The following is a 17,456-nucleotide window of genomic DNA, read 5'->3' on the forward strand; positions in this document are numbered from 1 at the left end:
AATAGTTACTCATCGTTTTTATTTCAGCTTAATTTTTTTTGATGTACTTTGCATTTTATCTTATAAAATCTAATTATAAAAAAAAAGCTTCACCACATAACTTTACTATATTGAATTTAAACCATAACCATAGATGGTCTTGTTTTATTTGTGTTTTAGAAAATATGTACATGCTGGTAACTTTATAACCTGCAATTTTTATAATGAAATAAATGAAAGTCGATATTTATGGATTATTCAAGTAAGTAATAAAAATGTAAACAAATCGCACGTGTAGCCGTTTTGAATCCTGAAACAATATTTCAACTACGAGCAAATTTGGCCGATTTTAAATTACGACGCGTACTAGGGGAGACAGGTGCGCGAGTAAGTTCGCTGTGCGACAAGTACGCGCACTTACTCGAATGTTTGACAGCCTTGTTACTGTTTTTATTATCGTTTAAAACTTAATTTTAAAAACACGAAAATAACAAAGTTTTTTAAATGTTAAACATATTTCAGAAAGTATAATTTTTTAAATATTCTAATGCATATGAAAAATCATTACGATCTTGACAATACTTTTGCGCGTTACAACTTCAGAGTGGACATGAAGTTTGGCGCGAGCTTCACACCTTTTTAAAATCATGGCGACGAATCCTGTGAAATATCTCAGCAAAAATTTAATTAATAAGGCAACACCGTTAGACGTGTGGTTACAGGGAACTATTGAACAAACTGTCGGAAATGATGTGATAATATTATCGGATAACTGTGGAAAAGTGAAAATAACAAAATGTGAGACAGCTGATGGTGTTATAGATAAAAACACCTTATGTAAAGTTAAGTTCCAAAATATCTTTAAATATATATAAATTGTTGACCAAGTAACCTTAGTAGTTAAAATTAGTATCCTTTTTAAGATAGTTGTAGTAACTTTTATTGCCTTTATGATACAATCTTATTCTAAAAGTGAACCGATAGTGCTTTGTATATTTCAAAACATTTAATATGTTTATAAGCAATTAATATCATACCATGTTCATAATGTAAAAGTTAATTAACATAATGTAAGAAACAAAAGTGTACACTGGTAGAATCTTTAAGTAACCTAAGAGAATATAAATACTTAGCAATAGATGGATTCACTGTGCAAGTGCCAAATCCATAGCATTGAAGGGGAGAGACCATTTCTTGGACAACCTCATAGAAGTTTTAGTAGTATTAATAGTAGTTTTACATGCATGTTTTACATACTTATTAAAGTAATACTTTTCCACAGTCGCAGCAACACATTTAATCCTTGTTTTATGTAATATTGTATAAATATGATATTGCAAATATTTAATTACCAACATTCTTCATTTCAATGAAGTTCCTTTCACAAGACCTTGGCTCTGTAAATATTAAATATATAAGTAATGTTGTTTCTGTCGACATTTTTGCAAAAAAACCTATTAATTTCAACCACTCCGGCATTGGAAATTTGTACACTAGAGGTTGTTGATAATGAAGATGAACATATTGTTGATTAGGAATGAAAGCTTGTTAAAAATGTAGTTGTATGAATGTAACATAAGTAAGTGACATTACTTTTCAGTCCTCATATCACATTGTCCTTCTAAGTATTCATATGGTAGAGCTGTGTACTTTTATTTATGCTGTATCTATAGAAATTAGTAGAGATAGAATTTTATGATGTAGTCTTACAACATCATGAAATTCTATCTCTTGAGGAATTCAGAGGATTCTTTATTTATAGATGTATGGTATCACCAGTGGTTAAATTGTTATATAATATCAGATATACAAAAAATATTTACATAAACATCTAACACCAAGGAAATTACTTTTTTTACCTACCTAATTTTTCTTAGGAATTATAATTTAAAACATATTTTGGAATATTAATGTGCCCCACAAAACCTTTTAATTTTTTGTTGCAAAAATAACCTGAAATTATTAATAATTAAAGCTTTTTTTGTCTATTTTGTTCTAACTAACAGATATAAGATTTGAAGTAAATCCTACATGATTAAATTAGCCTTAACTACAGATATGTGAAAGCTTATAAGTGATGCAGTTAAATACTCTTTAGACAAATTATGATATACACCAACTAAATCATTGTTTTGTATGTTGCAAGTTATTGATTTTATTTTTAAAATATAGGGACCTACTGTTGCATAATAGGTGTAGCGGTTAAGACTACAGGCCTGCCTGAAATCCACGCTACCAAGTATATTGACCTGAGCAAGCACTCTGCGATGAAAGATGCATGGGAAACCGAAGTGAAGGAGGCACAACTATTACTGCAAGGAAAAATACTACCAATGTTATAGGAAATTAAAAAACATATTTATTAAAATTTGATTTTATTTCCTTCACCTTTACAGAACCATGTGAATGAAAGTAACAAAACATATACTTAAAGGTTCAATATAAAACTTTACTCTGACATTTCATTATTAAATTACATTTTATTAAATGAAATTTTGATTTTTAAAAATCATTCAAATGGGTTTAATCATTCCCATTATATGGTATATGAAAACAACATTCCTGTACCTGCAGCATATAAATAGTACAGTTTCAACTAATCAAACCAAGTAAAAAAATATGTATGTATATAAATAAATTTAATTTAAAATAATATTTATGTCTTTCATCTTAACATAGGTATTCATTATTAAAACTCATAATAATATATCTTTTAACAAGAATATAAAACTTCAGTACCATTAGATATAACAATGGAATATTAAACAATTGTGAACCTTTAACCACAGAATAAGACTAATTTAAGCAAAATTTCTTACAATTTAGAACCAGATTTCAACAATGGTCCAAGTTTTTGAGCAAACATTATGTTGCCAGAAATTTTGAGTTTTCCCTTTAAATATGCTGTCTGGGGGTTTAATGTTCCTGAAGCGATTCCAATAAGATCTTCATCTGACACTGTCATTGTAGTGTCGGCTTTGCCACTCTTGGGTGCACCTTCATGCACTACTCCTGATTTAAGGTCTAAAGCTGTGAAAATAAAAAAAAAACCATTACTAACAATTTACTTTTGTAATATGCTTAAACACTTCTTTGACTTTTCAATCAGTTCATTTAAAGTTGGCATTTCTAAATATTTATGCACGTTAGGTTTTCCTATAAGCCACTTACCAGTATTCAAGGCATTGTTTAAAATCTTGGTTACAATTAATATAACATACAATAGATAAGAGATTGTGTGTAGCTTTATTATTATTTAGAGAACTCTCCACTTGAGAATATTTCGGCTACGACCATCAGTTGCGCGAGCGATGTGCTCCGCTCACTGCCACTTCAGACGTGAAACTCTAAGCTACATTGGTGACCTTGGCTTTTGTGCGATTTCCTTATTTTCGATTTGATGTCGCAGCAAAACTCCGAGCATAGCTTTCTCCATTACTCTTTGAGTGACCTTGAGCCATCTATGAGCCACATCATAAGCGACCATTTCTCGGATCCGATTGCCATTTAAAATTATAGGGCATATTACACAATTTTTGTCAAAGAAAAAGAATGACTCGACATTGAGAGAGATTACAGATACATTCCAAATATTATAACATTATATCAATGTTATTGCAAAGCACTAAAATATTAAAAATAAATATAAATGTTTATATTTAACTTTTGAACATTTTTGTTTTTCAATAATAAATTTTGTATTTAAATAGTATAATATAAAATAATTTTTCAAACTATTATTACTTTTGAATAATTCTTCATATGGATAAAATATGTAGTATCCTATCAAGCAAAGCTGTGCATTTTTAAATTCAACAGTATTACAATCATCAAGTTTTATATAGTTTCAATACTTACTCCACTGCTTAACAGTCTTTCCATTATTTGTGATGTTGTACAGGAATACGGCTCCAATTGATTTAGCTTGACTCGGATTAGCCTTTACTTGTTCATCGATTTTGGCAAATAGTCCATCACTCTTCATCGCTGAAGATGATGAAGCCGGTTGATTTGGCTCTGATGACGCTGCTGTCTCATTTTTAGCAACTGACTTCAGGTCTACATAAGCACCTAAAAGATTCAAGTCACTTAGCATAAAGACATGTTCTGTACATATGTGTAAGTAAAACAAATCAGAATGTCGCAGTATTGTTATTATAAGACTTACCTGATATCACAATATTGCCGGTTTCTTTAGTTTTAGTTTGGAAATGAACTCGAGATCCTTCCACCCACATCTCGGTAACTAGCGTCTGTCCCGGCAGTACAGGTTTCGCAAAACGGGCTTTCACAGCCTTTACGTTGGAAGAATTGTTACCACCGTACCTTTAGAAATTAATATGCAATATTAAATAGATACCTTTTTTAAGCATAATGTATATAATCTACTTCAGATTATGTTTTCTCTTGAGTTTTATTCTCTACAAGTTTTCAATTAAACGTTTTACGCATTGTGTACAAATTGTATATGCACATACACAGACAAACCTTTTTTAAATAATAATTACAATATTATTGCAATTGAAGCAAGCAATAAATATTTAATTTCATGAAATCATAGAAGCCATTTATTTATCAGATTTTGAATAAAAATTCTTGTCTTCCTTTTTGTAACACAATGTGTCAAAAGCTCAAACAGTACAAATTTAGATAATACAGGAAGAAAGTTTTATTATAGATTTAAAAATAGTTTAACTGAAATGCATACTTACTTCACCAGAACATGTCTTACAGAAAATCCAAGGGAGGCCAAACCATGGAGAATTGGTTTGGGATGTCCAGCGACTGTTGCGACACTCGGATCGATGTGAAGGGGGTTCAAGTCACCAGACAATCTTTTTAAATAAACAAAAAAGTATGTTAGAGTTATCGTTGGTATCGATTAATCACTATATTAGTATAGACTAGCAGTGTGAAACAAAAAGAAAACTTATTTCTTAATACATCTTTTTTTTTTCAATTGGTTCGTGACAAATCAGCTGGTCTTTAATAAAACCTTATAAAATACTCTTAATTTTTTTATCACTCAAATTTAATAATATAAAAAAAATTACTACATGTAATATAATATCTTAAAATAAAGCAGTAAAATTGGTAATTCGTTAATACCAATAATTTGAGTTATAAAATTAATAATTAAATTTGAAAAATATTAGATATGTCACTAAGAAGTACGAGTATCATTTGCCCACTGACAATTAACATAAGGGCCTCGGAGAGAAGACGAAAGTTACCCATGCTTTATTCTGGTATATAAATGCAAATAATTAAATATTTTGAATAACATTAAGTTTTTAGTTACAATATAATTCACTGTTCAATGAGAAATAAGGATACCTAAAGATCACAAAATTAAGCCTAGACAGTTAGCTAGGAATAAATTCATAGTGAACTTGTGTCAGAGGTATAACAACATTTTTATCTATAACCTGTTGGAGGATTTGCGCCTGCCAGGAGCAAACATCGGCTTACTTCTGGAACGGGCTTCTAAAGCAATATTGGACTTCTAGAGGAACATTTAAAAATTGGTTAGAAAAGGAGGATAAGGCAACACTCCATGATGACCACTTCTAACCAGTAAAAATGATGATGATAAAAGAGATGTCTGCTGGCACATGCTAATAATACGATGCCTCACTTGCCTGTAAAGAGCTGCTTGGTCTTCACTCGTCCGTTGTTCTACGACAGCGTCGGGAGCTCTCTTCGGTGCAGGAAGAACGTTGTTGGACTTGGAACTGTTACGGGGCCCTCCAAAACCACCCTGGCCCAGAACGAAGATGTGTTGTTGGGTTCGAAACACGAGTGTTTTGTCCTGGAATACCTCACCTATAAAAAATTAAATGCGAACAACTGAGACGAAAATTTAAAATAATGTATTTCGTAAATACGCAGTTCTACAGTGTTAAGTATATTAGCAAACATTCTTATGATTTACACTTTCCTAATTAGGCAATTTATATTATAATGTCAATTATCATGATCATGTCATTGAATAGACACCGACTGCAAGACAGACCTTCTTCAAAAATCGCCACAATAACTAATCTTGCGCTGGCCCGTATCCAGCGACTTCCTACGACGCTGCCTATATTGTCAGTCCACGGGACACTAGGCTGCGTCTAACAGCTCGTGGATGCCACTCAAGAACCTTTCGCCTCCCACTTGAGACAAGCAATTCTTCAAGCTACGTCGGTGACACTGGGTCTTCTGCGGATCTAGTTATTCCTGATTCGAACTCGCAGCAATTTAATGAGATAGATAGATCCAGGTAATAAAAACATATATATTTTATAGCAATGTTATTGCTGAAGGATAAAATGTTATAAACTAATATAAATGAATACTTGAATGTATTTTCACATTTTAGTTTTCCAAGGAAACATCTTGTATGTAAATAGTAGTAATCTTAAATATAATACCACAAATTATTATAAAAAAGTGAGTAGGAGAATAATTACAATTATCTTCTATTCAGTATCATAATAAGAACCAAAAAATACACATTTCCTTGAAGCAAAGTTTGTATACATTCTTTTAAATTTAACACTGTTACACTATCTTAACACTTTTTATATCATTACGTAATTTATAGCTTAAAAGCGTATCTGTTGCGTGTGAAATAAATGCTCTAACATAAGAATGAAAATATTTTTTACAGGCAAACATTATTTTTTATATTTTTGTTCGATTTTTAAAATCTTAATATTTATGTACGACTCATTTGTATTGATCTAGAAAAGAAAATATACTATTGTTTCAGATCGTCTACAGTATTTTAACGCGACGTATAGTTTTAAATAAGCATGTTAAATTACTTACTGTTGACTATGGCCACTGCGCTTGATCCTTTATCCAAGATATCTACTACGTAATTACGTATCGTGAACTGACCGTCGGTGCCCGGAAAGTCGCTCAAAAACTCTATGTACTGTTCTCCGTGTAAGATCTGTAATTAAAGAGATACTATAAATTCCTGGTAACATAAGTAGATCATTGTAAATTAATTACGAAAAAAATTCTCCAATAGTATATTTCAAAGTGTATTTTTAAAACTATGTGTAATAAAAATTTGTAACTACCAGACTTGAAATTGCATATGTTGTCAATTGCTAACCCTCGAATCCATACCGTTGCCACATTTCAAGCAAACAGACAATAATCGTCTTGTTGACTGTGGCAACCAAGGTCACCACATAGCTCGAAAAACTACTCGTCTGATATGACAGTTAGCGGGACACATTGTCCATGCAAGTGACGGCCGTTGGGACCGAAAAGTTCTTAAGTGGTGACCTCAAGTCCATAGACGCAGAGTGGGTGTCCTTTTCTTGGTGGACCAACGATATAATGAGGGTTGCGGGAAGACGCTGGGTGCAGGAAGCGCAAGACCGACCATTGCAGCGGCCATTGGAGGAGGACTATGCCTTGTAATGTTCATCTATCGGCTGATATGATGATGATGAGATGATGACTGATGGCATTCTCTAAAAACGTAATGGGATGATGCCGACAAATGTCGCCACACCCTTCAAGATATTCTTACCATAGGCGTATATATAGCAATGTATTTTTGACAAAACAAGAATCTCATTACATCGTTCCGAAAGGAAGTCATGCAGTCAGTTTACTTCAGAAAATAGCCTTTTATTTCATTTATGATAGAGAACCTCCCTACTCCGAAACCTCTCTACTAAGATTCTCTACTTCTGCATTTTTTCGTATATTTAATAAAAATACTAACATTTATGTAAAATAATAAAGGAGCAATAAAATGTGTAACACGGATAAATAAAATAAAAACTTACACGTATATATTACATAAAAATTATTATTACAACACGTTCGGTAAAAATATTTTCATTATATGAATACGTGTTACCGCAACGATAACAATACATTGACTACCATATATTCATTTGCGTCTAGATAAATACTGCAATTACTGTTTAACAAATATGGTCGTATTTACATATACTATGCCTTTAACGAATGTAATTAACTATTATTTTTTTCCTCCTCATGGTCACCTGTAATCTTTGATTAATGATCTGTTATTTAATATAGAAACATAAACATTATATGTATGCTTTATTTCACGTAAATTGATCAAAAGATTTGTAACGACTTGTTAAAAATAAGCAGATTGAATTAGGGTACCTATACGATACCTATGTACCGGTATTTACTCTGGATATGTTTTAATTTGTAAATTTTGTCTAATGCTTACGTTTGTGAAATCGGCGTGTTTCCCGGGTGGCATCGATTTTCCGACAATAGGTGACTCCATAACCATCCCCGGCAGGATGAAGTAAGTTGGTAACGCTTCAAAATTTTCATGACTCTCGTACAAAAATTTCAAGTCACTTGGGTTGACAACAGAAGCGCCCACTGAAATAAAATTTCGTTGTATAATCCTATACTAAAAAAGAAGGAGCTATCTGCAATATAGGTTGTTTACATAAAGGTCTAAAGTTTAGACTGTAATGGCTTTAAGGGGTTAATGAATTTTAAAGCAAAAAACAAAGTTTTTACAGCTATTTCCTATTAACCGCATCAAGAGATCACTTTCAAATAGACAATAATTACTCGGTTTATTTTTAAATTCACATTTTACTAATGCAACAGGGCAATAAATTCTGACAGTACAAAATCTGCAGCGATAGACAGATAATAAACAATGAATATTAATATATAATTCGAATTTTTAAATCGCCTTTTCTTACTGTAATATCATAGCATTATTTATTATTTCTGAAACCGTTGATTGAGTGTACCATACGACTCCAAATGGGCAATAGATTCACTCATTAAATCTTTTACACCTATAACCAATCACCCTGTAGATATTATATAAATAAAGACTTATGGTTGTGTATATATAATATACCTTTTCAATGTAATTGAATTATTATTTTACTGTTAAGAAAATAAAATACGTCACACGTACAGGAAACATCACGATTGCTCATTAATTTTTCTATTCGTATAATTACATTTATGTTAATAGCACGTAAAAAGATTAAAGATACTTTTAGTTTTTATACGTTGAAGAATTTAATTATTGCAACTTGTAGTCGAAGTTATGGAATAAAATATAATTTTATTTTCGCTTCTAAATCGACGATAATATATATGCTCCTACGGTAATTTTTAATACGAAGCACGAAGAAACCTGCACTGCATGAACAAGTACAAGATGTATGTCCCGATAATTTTACTAAATTAAATAAATTTAGTATAATTTTATTTTATTTATTAATTAAATAAAATTATATTAAAATCAAAGTCTTATAGCCTTGAAGTACACAAAAAGGTGAAGCGGAAATTCTACACAGGATACACAAAGTGTCAAATCGCTTATTTGAAACTGTATTTTTAAGGTGATTGGATATAATATAGCCTACTTTATTTCGCGCAGAACTGACCCATATGCAGTCGACAGGTTAATCAAATCCATTTAATCTTTAACATTGGCTCTCTCTTATTACTTAATAAAGTAATAACTGACATAAACGTTTTACGTTCCGTACAGATATTTTTATCTTGAATTGTTTTACCATACATACTTTTCTTATATGTTATTCTTTCTTATTTTCTCTGTAAAAATATCATGTCTTCTCTACTTATCATAATTTTTTTTTATTGTAATGTATCCATATTTCAGTTAGTTGTTTGCACAAATCAGTTATTATTATTTTTTTATTATTATTTAATATATATTTAAGACAAAGATATTTCCTTTCATTCAGATACAGCAATTTTCTTTGTGTTTCTCTTACGTCTGGGACGCACTCTCTCCTAATATGACTATCTCCTAAGCTGACGAAGTTATCATAATAGTTAAAAAAAAATTAAAACCTTTATTTCAAGTAGGCCTAAGCTACCAGCGTAAATAAAAGTCAACAATACATTTCTTATTCTACCACCGCGTTCGATAGACCGAAATCCATCAAGAAGAAGCCAAGGATTCATTAAAAGATATAAACTTCGTATGTATTCTTATTAGATTATTGCATTGAAATACCTTGCTGATTTATTGAGATAACATTATCTATTATTTATTTCATTTAATTTATCTCTGCGCCTCATAAACGGATAAGGAGTTTACACAAAGTTATCGTAAGTAATATCAAGTGTTCCAATTCCATGGGTCATCTCGATGTCACTACGTAGCCCTTTGCTTTCTATGTAAAGGTAAATAAAGCAAGTTATTATATGCACTTTCGAATCGTCAATTATTTTAACATTGTAAGTAGTTAGGTATCATCAGCTCAGAATGCCGATTTGCTAAGAAGAGACGGCCAGAAACTCGGCAATAATCATGTAAATGAGTCAACAAACCAAGTTCCACGTATTTAGATCGTCCAAAAACTGTTGAATTCTATATTAACACATTCCATGCCATGTTGGACGTATACGACTCCCGCTGCACTTTCCGTTCAGGCCATTTGCAGTTCTCATAAAAAAATAAAGAATTCTTAAAAAATGAATTGTAGGGTAGAATATTGGTAACTTTACATCACGTACGCGCCTACGTAATACTTATTAAAATTTATAACTTTTTTTCCGCTAATTATAGCTTTGCAGTATTGAAAAAGTGTATCGTACGTCTTAAACTTTATAATTTTTAAAGTGTGGTTCATATATGCCTCACACGGCCTGATTGGAAAATCTTTAAAAACGAATCAACAAACGAAGTTTCGATTTAGATCAAACAAAACTCTTGAATATTATGATATATTAACATTACCAAGCATATCAATACTGCATTGACGACATTTGTATCTACTAATCTCAGATAAACTTATCGTTTAAGTTGCTAATAATAATAATGACTTTCGCAATCGCTACACATTTTTACGTAAATGTAACAAACATACATTGTTTATTTGGCTCAAGTTAGTTTGACCTTGACGTTTAAGTTTGACACCTCCGGTGTTAAGTCTCTGCCTATTATTATATCGAAAATGGTAAGGGAAGTTTAAGGCTAGACAATAAAAAACGGTATCTCTCTGAGATTAATAAGAGATGTCCGAAATAGGGAATTTCACAGAAATAAAATTGTTCACTTACGTCGATAAAAAAACGAGGAAAGCTCGAATGAATATACACACTTTTACTTACGTTAATACCACAAGACCTGCCGGTCCTAGGAAAAATTCCGCATTATAAATACTAAATGCATGTCGACTGAGTCTAAACCTTGTGGGTAGTCAATCTATGGAGTGTTTTTACACAAATTTAAATTGTACGATCGAAATTTTAGAATGTTTGATTCATACATTATATTATAAACAATGTAAATATGTAAAAAAAACAAGTTGCGCACATTTCGATGATTGATGCCCTTTGTCGGTAATAAAAGAAAAAAAACTTGTTTAATGAATATGTTTTTCTCTTCACAAAACATTATTAATCTGGTGTTCTATCGTTCTTTAGATCGATAGAACACCAGATTAAGAAAGCCATAACTGATGTCTCCGATAACCATATGGAATTTTGTCTCAAAATTTGATTAGAGTAATGAACTTCTTAAAATATTTATTAACAATTTAAAAACGTCAAGCGTACAAGTTTAAGTTTTAAAATTCATTATGATGCATAACTGTAGGCTATTAACATTATAAAAAACATTGTATAACATTGGCTTCAGTACATAAATTTTAATTAATTAACTATCATAATGGAAGACAATGAACAAATTAGTGTCTTTAAATAAAAAAAAGTACTATACGCAGTTGATGTTGGGAGTTAAAACATATAAAGCTAAACAATGCGACGTTGATTCAATCAACCTGGCGTGGTTTCCTGTTTAAACAATACGCTCGACATCGAGACATTATGACCCCAAATGCAAACAAGTATAAAACGATTTTAAATTGATATGGACAAAATCGTTATTAAATATTTATGGAAAATATGTTCCTGTATAAATACTTGATAATTACATAAACGACCATACAGATTTCATTCATCTTTATTTTTATGTGTCACAATGCTTCGTAGATTCTTATGGAATAAAAAAATATATAAAATTGCTCATAACCCTAAAAATTGTCAGAATGGAATTTGAAGTCTCATGAAATTTTGCGACAAGAATTTGACGGCTCGTTATGTAGTACATATACTACGTTTATGTACTACATAACGAGCGTTTGACAAGTCGCTATGAACTTCGTGCCTTTTGACAGTTCGCTATGAACTTCGTACCTTTGACAGATCGCTTAGAACTTCCAGCGATTAACAATTCGCTATGAACTACGAGCGTTTGACAGTTTGCTTTGAACTTCGAAAGCTTGACAGCTCGCTATGGTTGTTTGACGGTTCGTTATGAACTTCGAGATTTTAATATTTCACGCGCTGCTATTTTAAATAGACGTGTAAGAGCTGCATTGTCAGTATTTATCGATTACGAAATGTATTTTTATTTCTCATTTAATCAGTCCAAAACATAACATTTTTTTTATTTGAAATACAACTATCTTTTGACAGTACCGTCGCATTTCATCAAAGTTATTGTATGTTTGTTGTGATCACCTAAGATTACTAATAGGGCTTACCATTTTTTACTACCCCATTGACAGTTTCTAAAAAAATAATGTATAATGTATATACATAGAGATTTATCATGGGCGAAAGGTTTACCCGCTTCCGGCTGAATCAAATATATTACATATGATATACTAGATACTACTAGTAAATGTGTGATTTTGTAATAAGAAATTAAACCGTAGCCCCATGAACTTATTTCCACTTAACTCTTGTTTAAGTTTTTCATTGAATATAATACAGTAACAACATTTATGATTTTATAATATTAAAATTCTTCAGAATATTTGTTATACAGATTCTTATACAAGTTTTATAGCATACAATTTTCACAAAAAGTTAAACAATTATGCGAAGAATTTAAGAGAACAAAAACGTCTTACATCATTCAAGTTTTTAGAAAATGAAGAAAAAAAAATACAATGAGCAGTATTATTAGGCAAGGTAATTTCCTCCAAATTAATATCTAGTTGTTGAAAAACCTCAAATTTTGATCAAACTGATTCTATGGTGTATTTGATCATTATTAATATATAAATAAATTTTTAATGTGTAATGTGTATAATAATTATTTATAAATAGCTAATTGTAACTGACTTTGTAACGTATTCTACTTACCACCAAGCGCATACGTCAAGAGGTCCTTTGAATCATATTTATATGTAGACCAATACGCTTCTTTCTCGCTGTCTAACTTGCTTCGCTCTTCAAAGTCCTGTATTTCAAACATTATTTAACATAAAATATACAAAAATGTCGAATAGTTTATACGTGAGGAGAGGCAGTAAAACATAACTATTCCATGATGTTTACCTTGTTAAAAAATATCAAAAACCGACAACTACTTTGCCTTTACGCTATTAAAAAAATAGTGTCTAATGAATAGATAATTAAAAAAGCTTATTAAGTATGATTTTAAATATTCTTTTATTTCTAAATTGTGTTTCTTTTCTTACGTAAAAATGGAAATATATTCTGATCTGATCTTACAAAGATGTATCATTTGTACCAAACTGTGTGAAAATATCATGTGTCGGAAAAGTATTGCATACCAGAAATTTAAAAAGTCATGTTTAGATTTTATTTATTAATATTTTTTAAAACTCAAACTTTCAACTTTAGAAATTATTTACTACAGCAATAAAAAGGATTTGACGCCCGCTGCAAGGCGCAGGCCGCCCTCAAAGATATCTATTGGGGAATAAACCATAATCGCCACGCTTGGTAGGCGCGTAGGCGATCGCAGTATTGTATTATGATACCCAAAGGATGTTACTGACCATTTTCTGGAAACTTGTTTGTGAGCAGTAGTAATACTAATAAAATGCAAAAAGGGTGAATTATAATTATATAAAATACAGTATCCCGGAAGTCTAACCCGTGACCTATGTTCGCAAGTCTTAGCTCTTACCGTTGGGCTACCACCTCTAACCCATGGTTTTTTCACTATTCACTTAACTCTGTATCGAAATCTCAACTATCTAGTTTAACATAGGATAAACTGGGAAGAAGTATATAGTCATATTTAAAGACTTACTGTAAAAAAAATAATTGAAAGAGATAACAGACCTGTATTTTTTGCACCAAGTCTACAGTAACGTCCGTTATCTTGTCTAGATGATATGCATTGTTCATGTTTACCACTTCAGGCCACGCCTCTTTTACTGACTCAATAGTTACAATGTCAGCCGGTTTTTTTCTAAAAGCATAAAAAAATATTTGTTTGAAAACAACATGAAGTCATTGAGGCCGCTAATTTTTTAGAATTCACATTAAATCACTAAACAAAGTCTTCATAGGAAAATAATTGTATTAAAACAAACCTTAGAGATGCTCCATTGGACCGTACGAGGTGTAATTTAGTGGCATATCCTAAAGTGGAGTCAATAATAATACCATTCTCTGGGAATGATTCATGCACCATGTATGCCTAAAAGCATAAACATTTTGCTAAAAATTCATTTATAGCCTCAACTTAGCAACAAAAGAATTTCTATCCTCTGCTTTTTTTTCTCCAATAGGAAGCGAAATGATTATTGTATTTATCTATATATCAGGGACGGCCAAACTGTGGCTCACGACGAGCCACATGCGGCTCTTTGAACGATTATTTTTGGCTCCGATTGATTAGTGAATTATTTCTGTATTTAAATTTAAATTACCTATGTCAGCTCCTGGGAAATCGAAACAAGTTACTGGTGTGAATAAATATTATTATTATTCCACCATAAAATTAGCGAAATCCAAATACCGATCATAATTCATTAACCGGCATCTCAAGTATTATTAGGAGTGCTGTCATGTACATCTGGCCATTATATGTAACTGTGTATTAAACACATATTTTGTGTTTTTGTTTAAATAATTTCAATAAATATTATTTTTGTAAAAAAAAAACGACCATTTTGCGTGTTTTAAACACATATTCAATTGCGGGTCGGAAAAAGTTTCAAATTTTGAAAAATGGCTCGCACTATCCTTTGATAGTGGGTGTTTTAATAGTAAAGCAGGGAGCATTCAAAACATTTTTAAAAACACGGGCTTGAAAATCATTAAAAATGAGGTGCTTACCACAACTGGAGCAATAAGCTGAGGCTTCATCGCTTGGAACATGTCAGGAGGCAATATGTCTTCCGTGAGACGCGAGGCTGCTGTAGGCACAATTGTATTCACCTTGATACCATATTTAGCACCCTCAATTGCTAGAGTGCTTGCTAAACCAACCAGGCCCATTTTTGCAGCACTACAAAAATTAAGTATAATTTACTTTTACACTTAATACAATCAATTAAAAACTCCTTTTATATTTCATACATATGAACCCAAATATCAAAATTTAATTTTATATATTTAGTAACAGGGAACTTTCAATATAAAACTATTTTATGAAACCAAGTAAATCACATATGACTAATTTCCCATATATCTACAAAATTTATACATTTTATAGAATTTGGTTTCTTTTTGATTTCCTATTAGTATTGGATATTAGTTTATTTATTTGCATGGAACAGCATTTGTCAAAGTTTTTTTTATCATCATTATCATTCCAGACATAGGTTGTGCACAAGTCAATGTAGGTCTCCCCAATTGATTTCCAATCAGACAAGTTGAAAAGGTCTGCATCCATTGTCTTTTAAGCTTAATAATATCATCAGTCAACCTTGTGGGTAAAAACTTATGCTCCCCTCCAGAACCATATGGCTCCAGTAGCCACTTTTTGTATGTAGTAAAGTTCTTTATTGGGTTTTTACCATATGATTAGGTTTCTTTATAAATAATATAATTTACCTATAGTTAGCCTGGCCAAAGTTTCCATACAAGCCAGCATTGCTGGATGTCATAATCACACGACCATATTTTTGTTTCCTGAAAATCTCCCATGCTGCATGAGTTGTTTTAAAAGCTCCTTTAACATGTACAGCTTGAATCAAGTCCCAGTCCTAAGCAAAAATATAATAAATGGTAATTAAACAATGTGAAGAATGCACATATCTTATAAAATAACTTCATAAAGTGAATTTAATTTACTGTTTTACTTAATGATTAATACTTTCAAATAACATATTATCTGATATTCACCTGATCAGACATTTTAGTAAAGCTTTTATCTCTGAGTATGCCAGCATTATTGATTAGTATATCAATACGTCCAAAGTTATCTATAGCTGTTTTTATAATCTTCTCTCCCTCAACAACAGAATTATAATCAGCAACAGCAACACCACCTATAAAAAGCAATATTTTAATAAATTTTATGGGAGTTTAGTCCTAATAAAATTCAAATGAATAATAATTTCATAAACTGTCTCAAAGTGATATTGCCTAAATAAAAAAAATAAGTTATAATAGATAGCTTATATAATAGATATTTTAACATAAAATCATTTTCAATGTCTTGAGTATATAGAGTTTGGGACTTCAATTTTTAAAATATTACCCAATTTTAAACCGTTACATTTGCCATATTAATCTAACGTAACAGATTTATAAACCAGTCCTTCAGCGTTAATAGGGTTTGACTGAATGGAAAAAAAATTAAGGCACTTTGGTCTTGATAATTTGTGATCCTCAGTATTTAAATGATATGCTCTACTCGTCAATTTTTTTTAAAGTTTTTCATTTTGCTAATTGTTTCTTTAAATACTAAAGTCATCATACTGCTTTAATATAGTAAATAATATTCTTTGTAATACACTTGAGTATTCTTATTATAAATAAACTGAAATGTTTCCTTAATCCAGATGAGGATAAAAACAGATTTTAACTTAGTTACAGAAAACTGACAGGTTGAAACTACATTATTATAACCAAATTAATATGGTACACAAATATTATTTATGTAACCAGTACCAAAATTCTCATAAATATCCTTTTTACCTTTGCTTTTAATCTCTTGTACAACAGCATCTGCAAATGTTGACTTTCCACTGCCATCCCTGCCGCCACCGAGATCATTTACTACTACTTTAGCTCCTCTCGATGCTAAAAGCAACGCATATTCTTTGCCCAGTCCGCCGCCGGCGCCCGTCACCACGGCTACACGATCATCAAAGCGAAGTTGCTCCATCTTCAACGCGACACCGAAGAAAGCTGTACTTGTAAGGGAAAAAACAAATGCAACTGAGACAATAAATCAAACTTTTAACTTATATAGACTCAACATAGCTTATCAATTAATCGAAGTCAAAGTCCGACTTGAAGCGATAGGAACCGGACAACTTGCATTTTATACAAAATTATTTTTTAATGAACTAGGAAACAATAATTTGATGAAACAATCTCACCTATAAAAATATAAAATCAACAGAATGTATTTTGGCACACTTAAAGAGTTTTAATCGAAATTATATCGTAACTTATTTTTCTCTGTAATAATAATAACAATTTAACGTATACTACAGCAATTGTAAATACTAAGTGAAAAAGAA

The 17,456-nt window shown here is 31.2% G+C and overlaps 2 protein-coding genes across 2 annotated transcripts; one reads left to right on the forward strand and one right to left on the reverse strand.

Annotated features, from left to right (window-relative positions):
- The first annotated feature begins 596 nt into the window (after positions 1–596).
- Positions 597–2,321, forward strand: LOC137921675 (uncharacterized). The gene is made up of 2 exons (XM_068764485.1): positions 597–820; positions 2,150–2,321. Exons 1-2 carry the CDS (start codon positions 627–629, stop codon positions 2,319–2,321), a joined length of 366 nt encoding a protein of 121 aa, XP_068620586.1. The 5' UTR covers positions 597–626.
- Positions 2,322–2,367: 46 nt separating this feature from the next.
- On the reverse strand, positions 2,368–17,447 carry Mfe2 (peroxisomal Multifunctional enzyme type 2). Its single transcript, XM_068764636.1, has 15 exons — positions 17,313–17,447; positions 16,906–17,118; positions 16,108–16,253; positions 15,817–15,968; positions 15,097–15,268; positions 14,349–14,455; positions 14,095–14,224; positions 13,144–13,240; positions 8,204–8,364; positions 6,799–6,925; positions 5,622–5,805; positions 4,692–4,814; positions 4,148–4,305; positions 3,838–4,050; positions 2,368–3,009 (listed from the first exon to the last, which is right to left on the reverse strand). The coding sequence occupies exons 2-15, from the start codon at positions 17,093–17,095 to the stop codon at positions 2,795–2,797; spliced, it is 2,175 nt and encodes a 724-aa protein (XP_068620737.1). The 5' UTR covers positions 17,096–17,118; positions 17,313–17,447; the 3' UTR covers positions 2,368–2,794.
- Between the last annotated feature and the right edge of the window lie 9 nt (positions 17,448–17,456).

Source organism: Battus philenor, unplaced genomic scaffold (genome assembly GCF_028537555.1).
Source record: "Battus philenor isolate CCGP_79_NKW_IND1 unplaced genomic scaffold, ilBatPhil1.0.hap1 SCAF_19, whole genome shotgun sequence".
NCBI classification, from domain to species: domain Eukaryota; kingdom Metazoa; phylum Arthropoda; class Insecta; order Lepidoptera; family Papilionidae; genus Battus; species Battus philenor.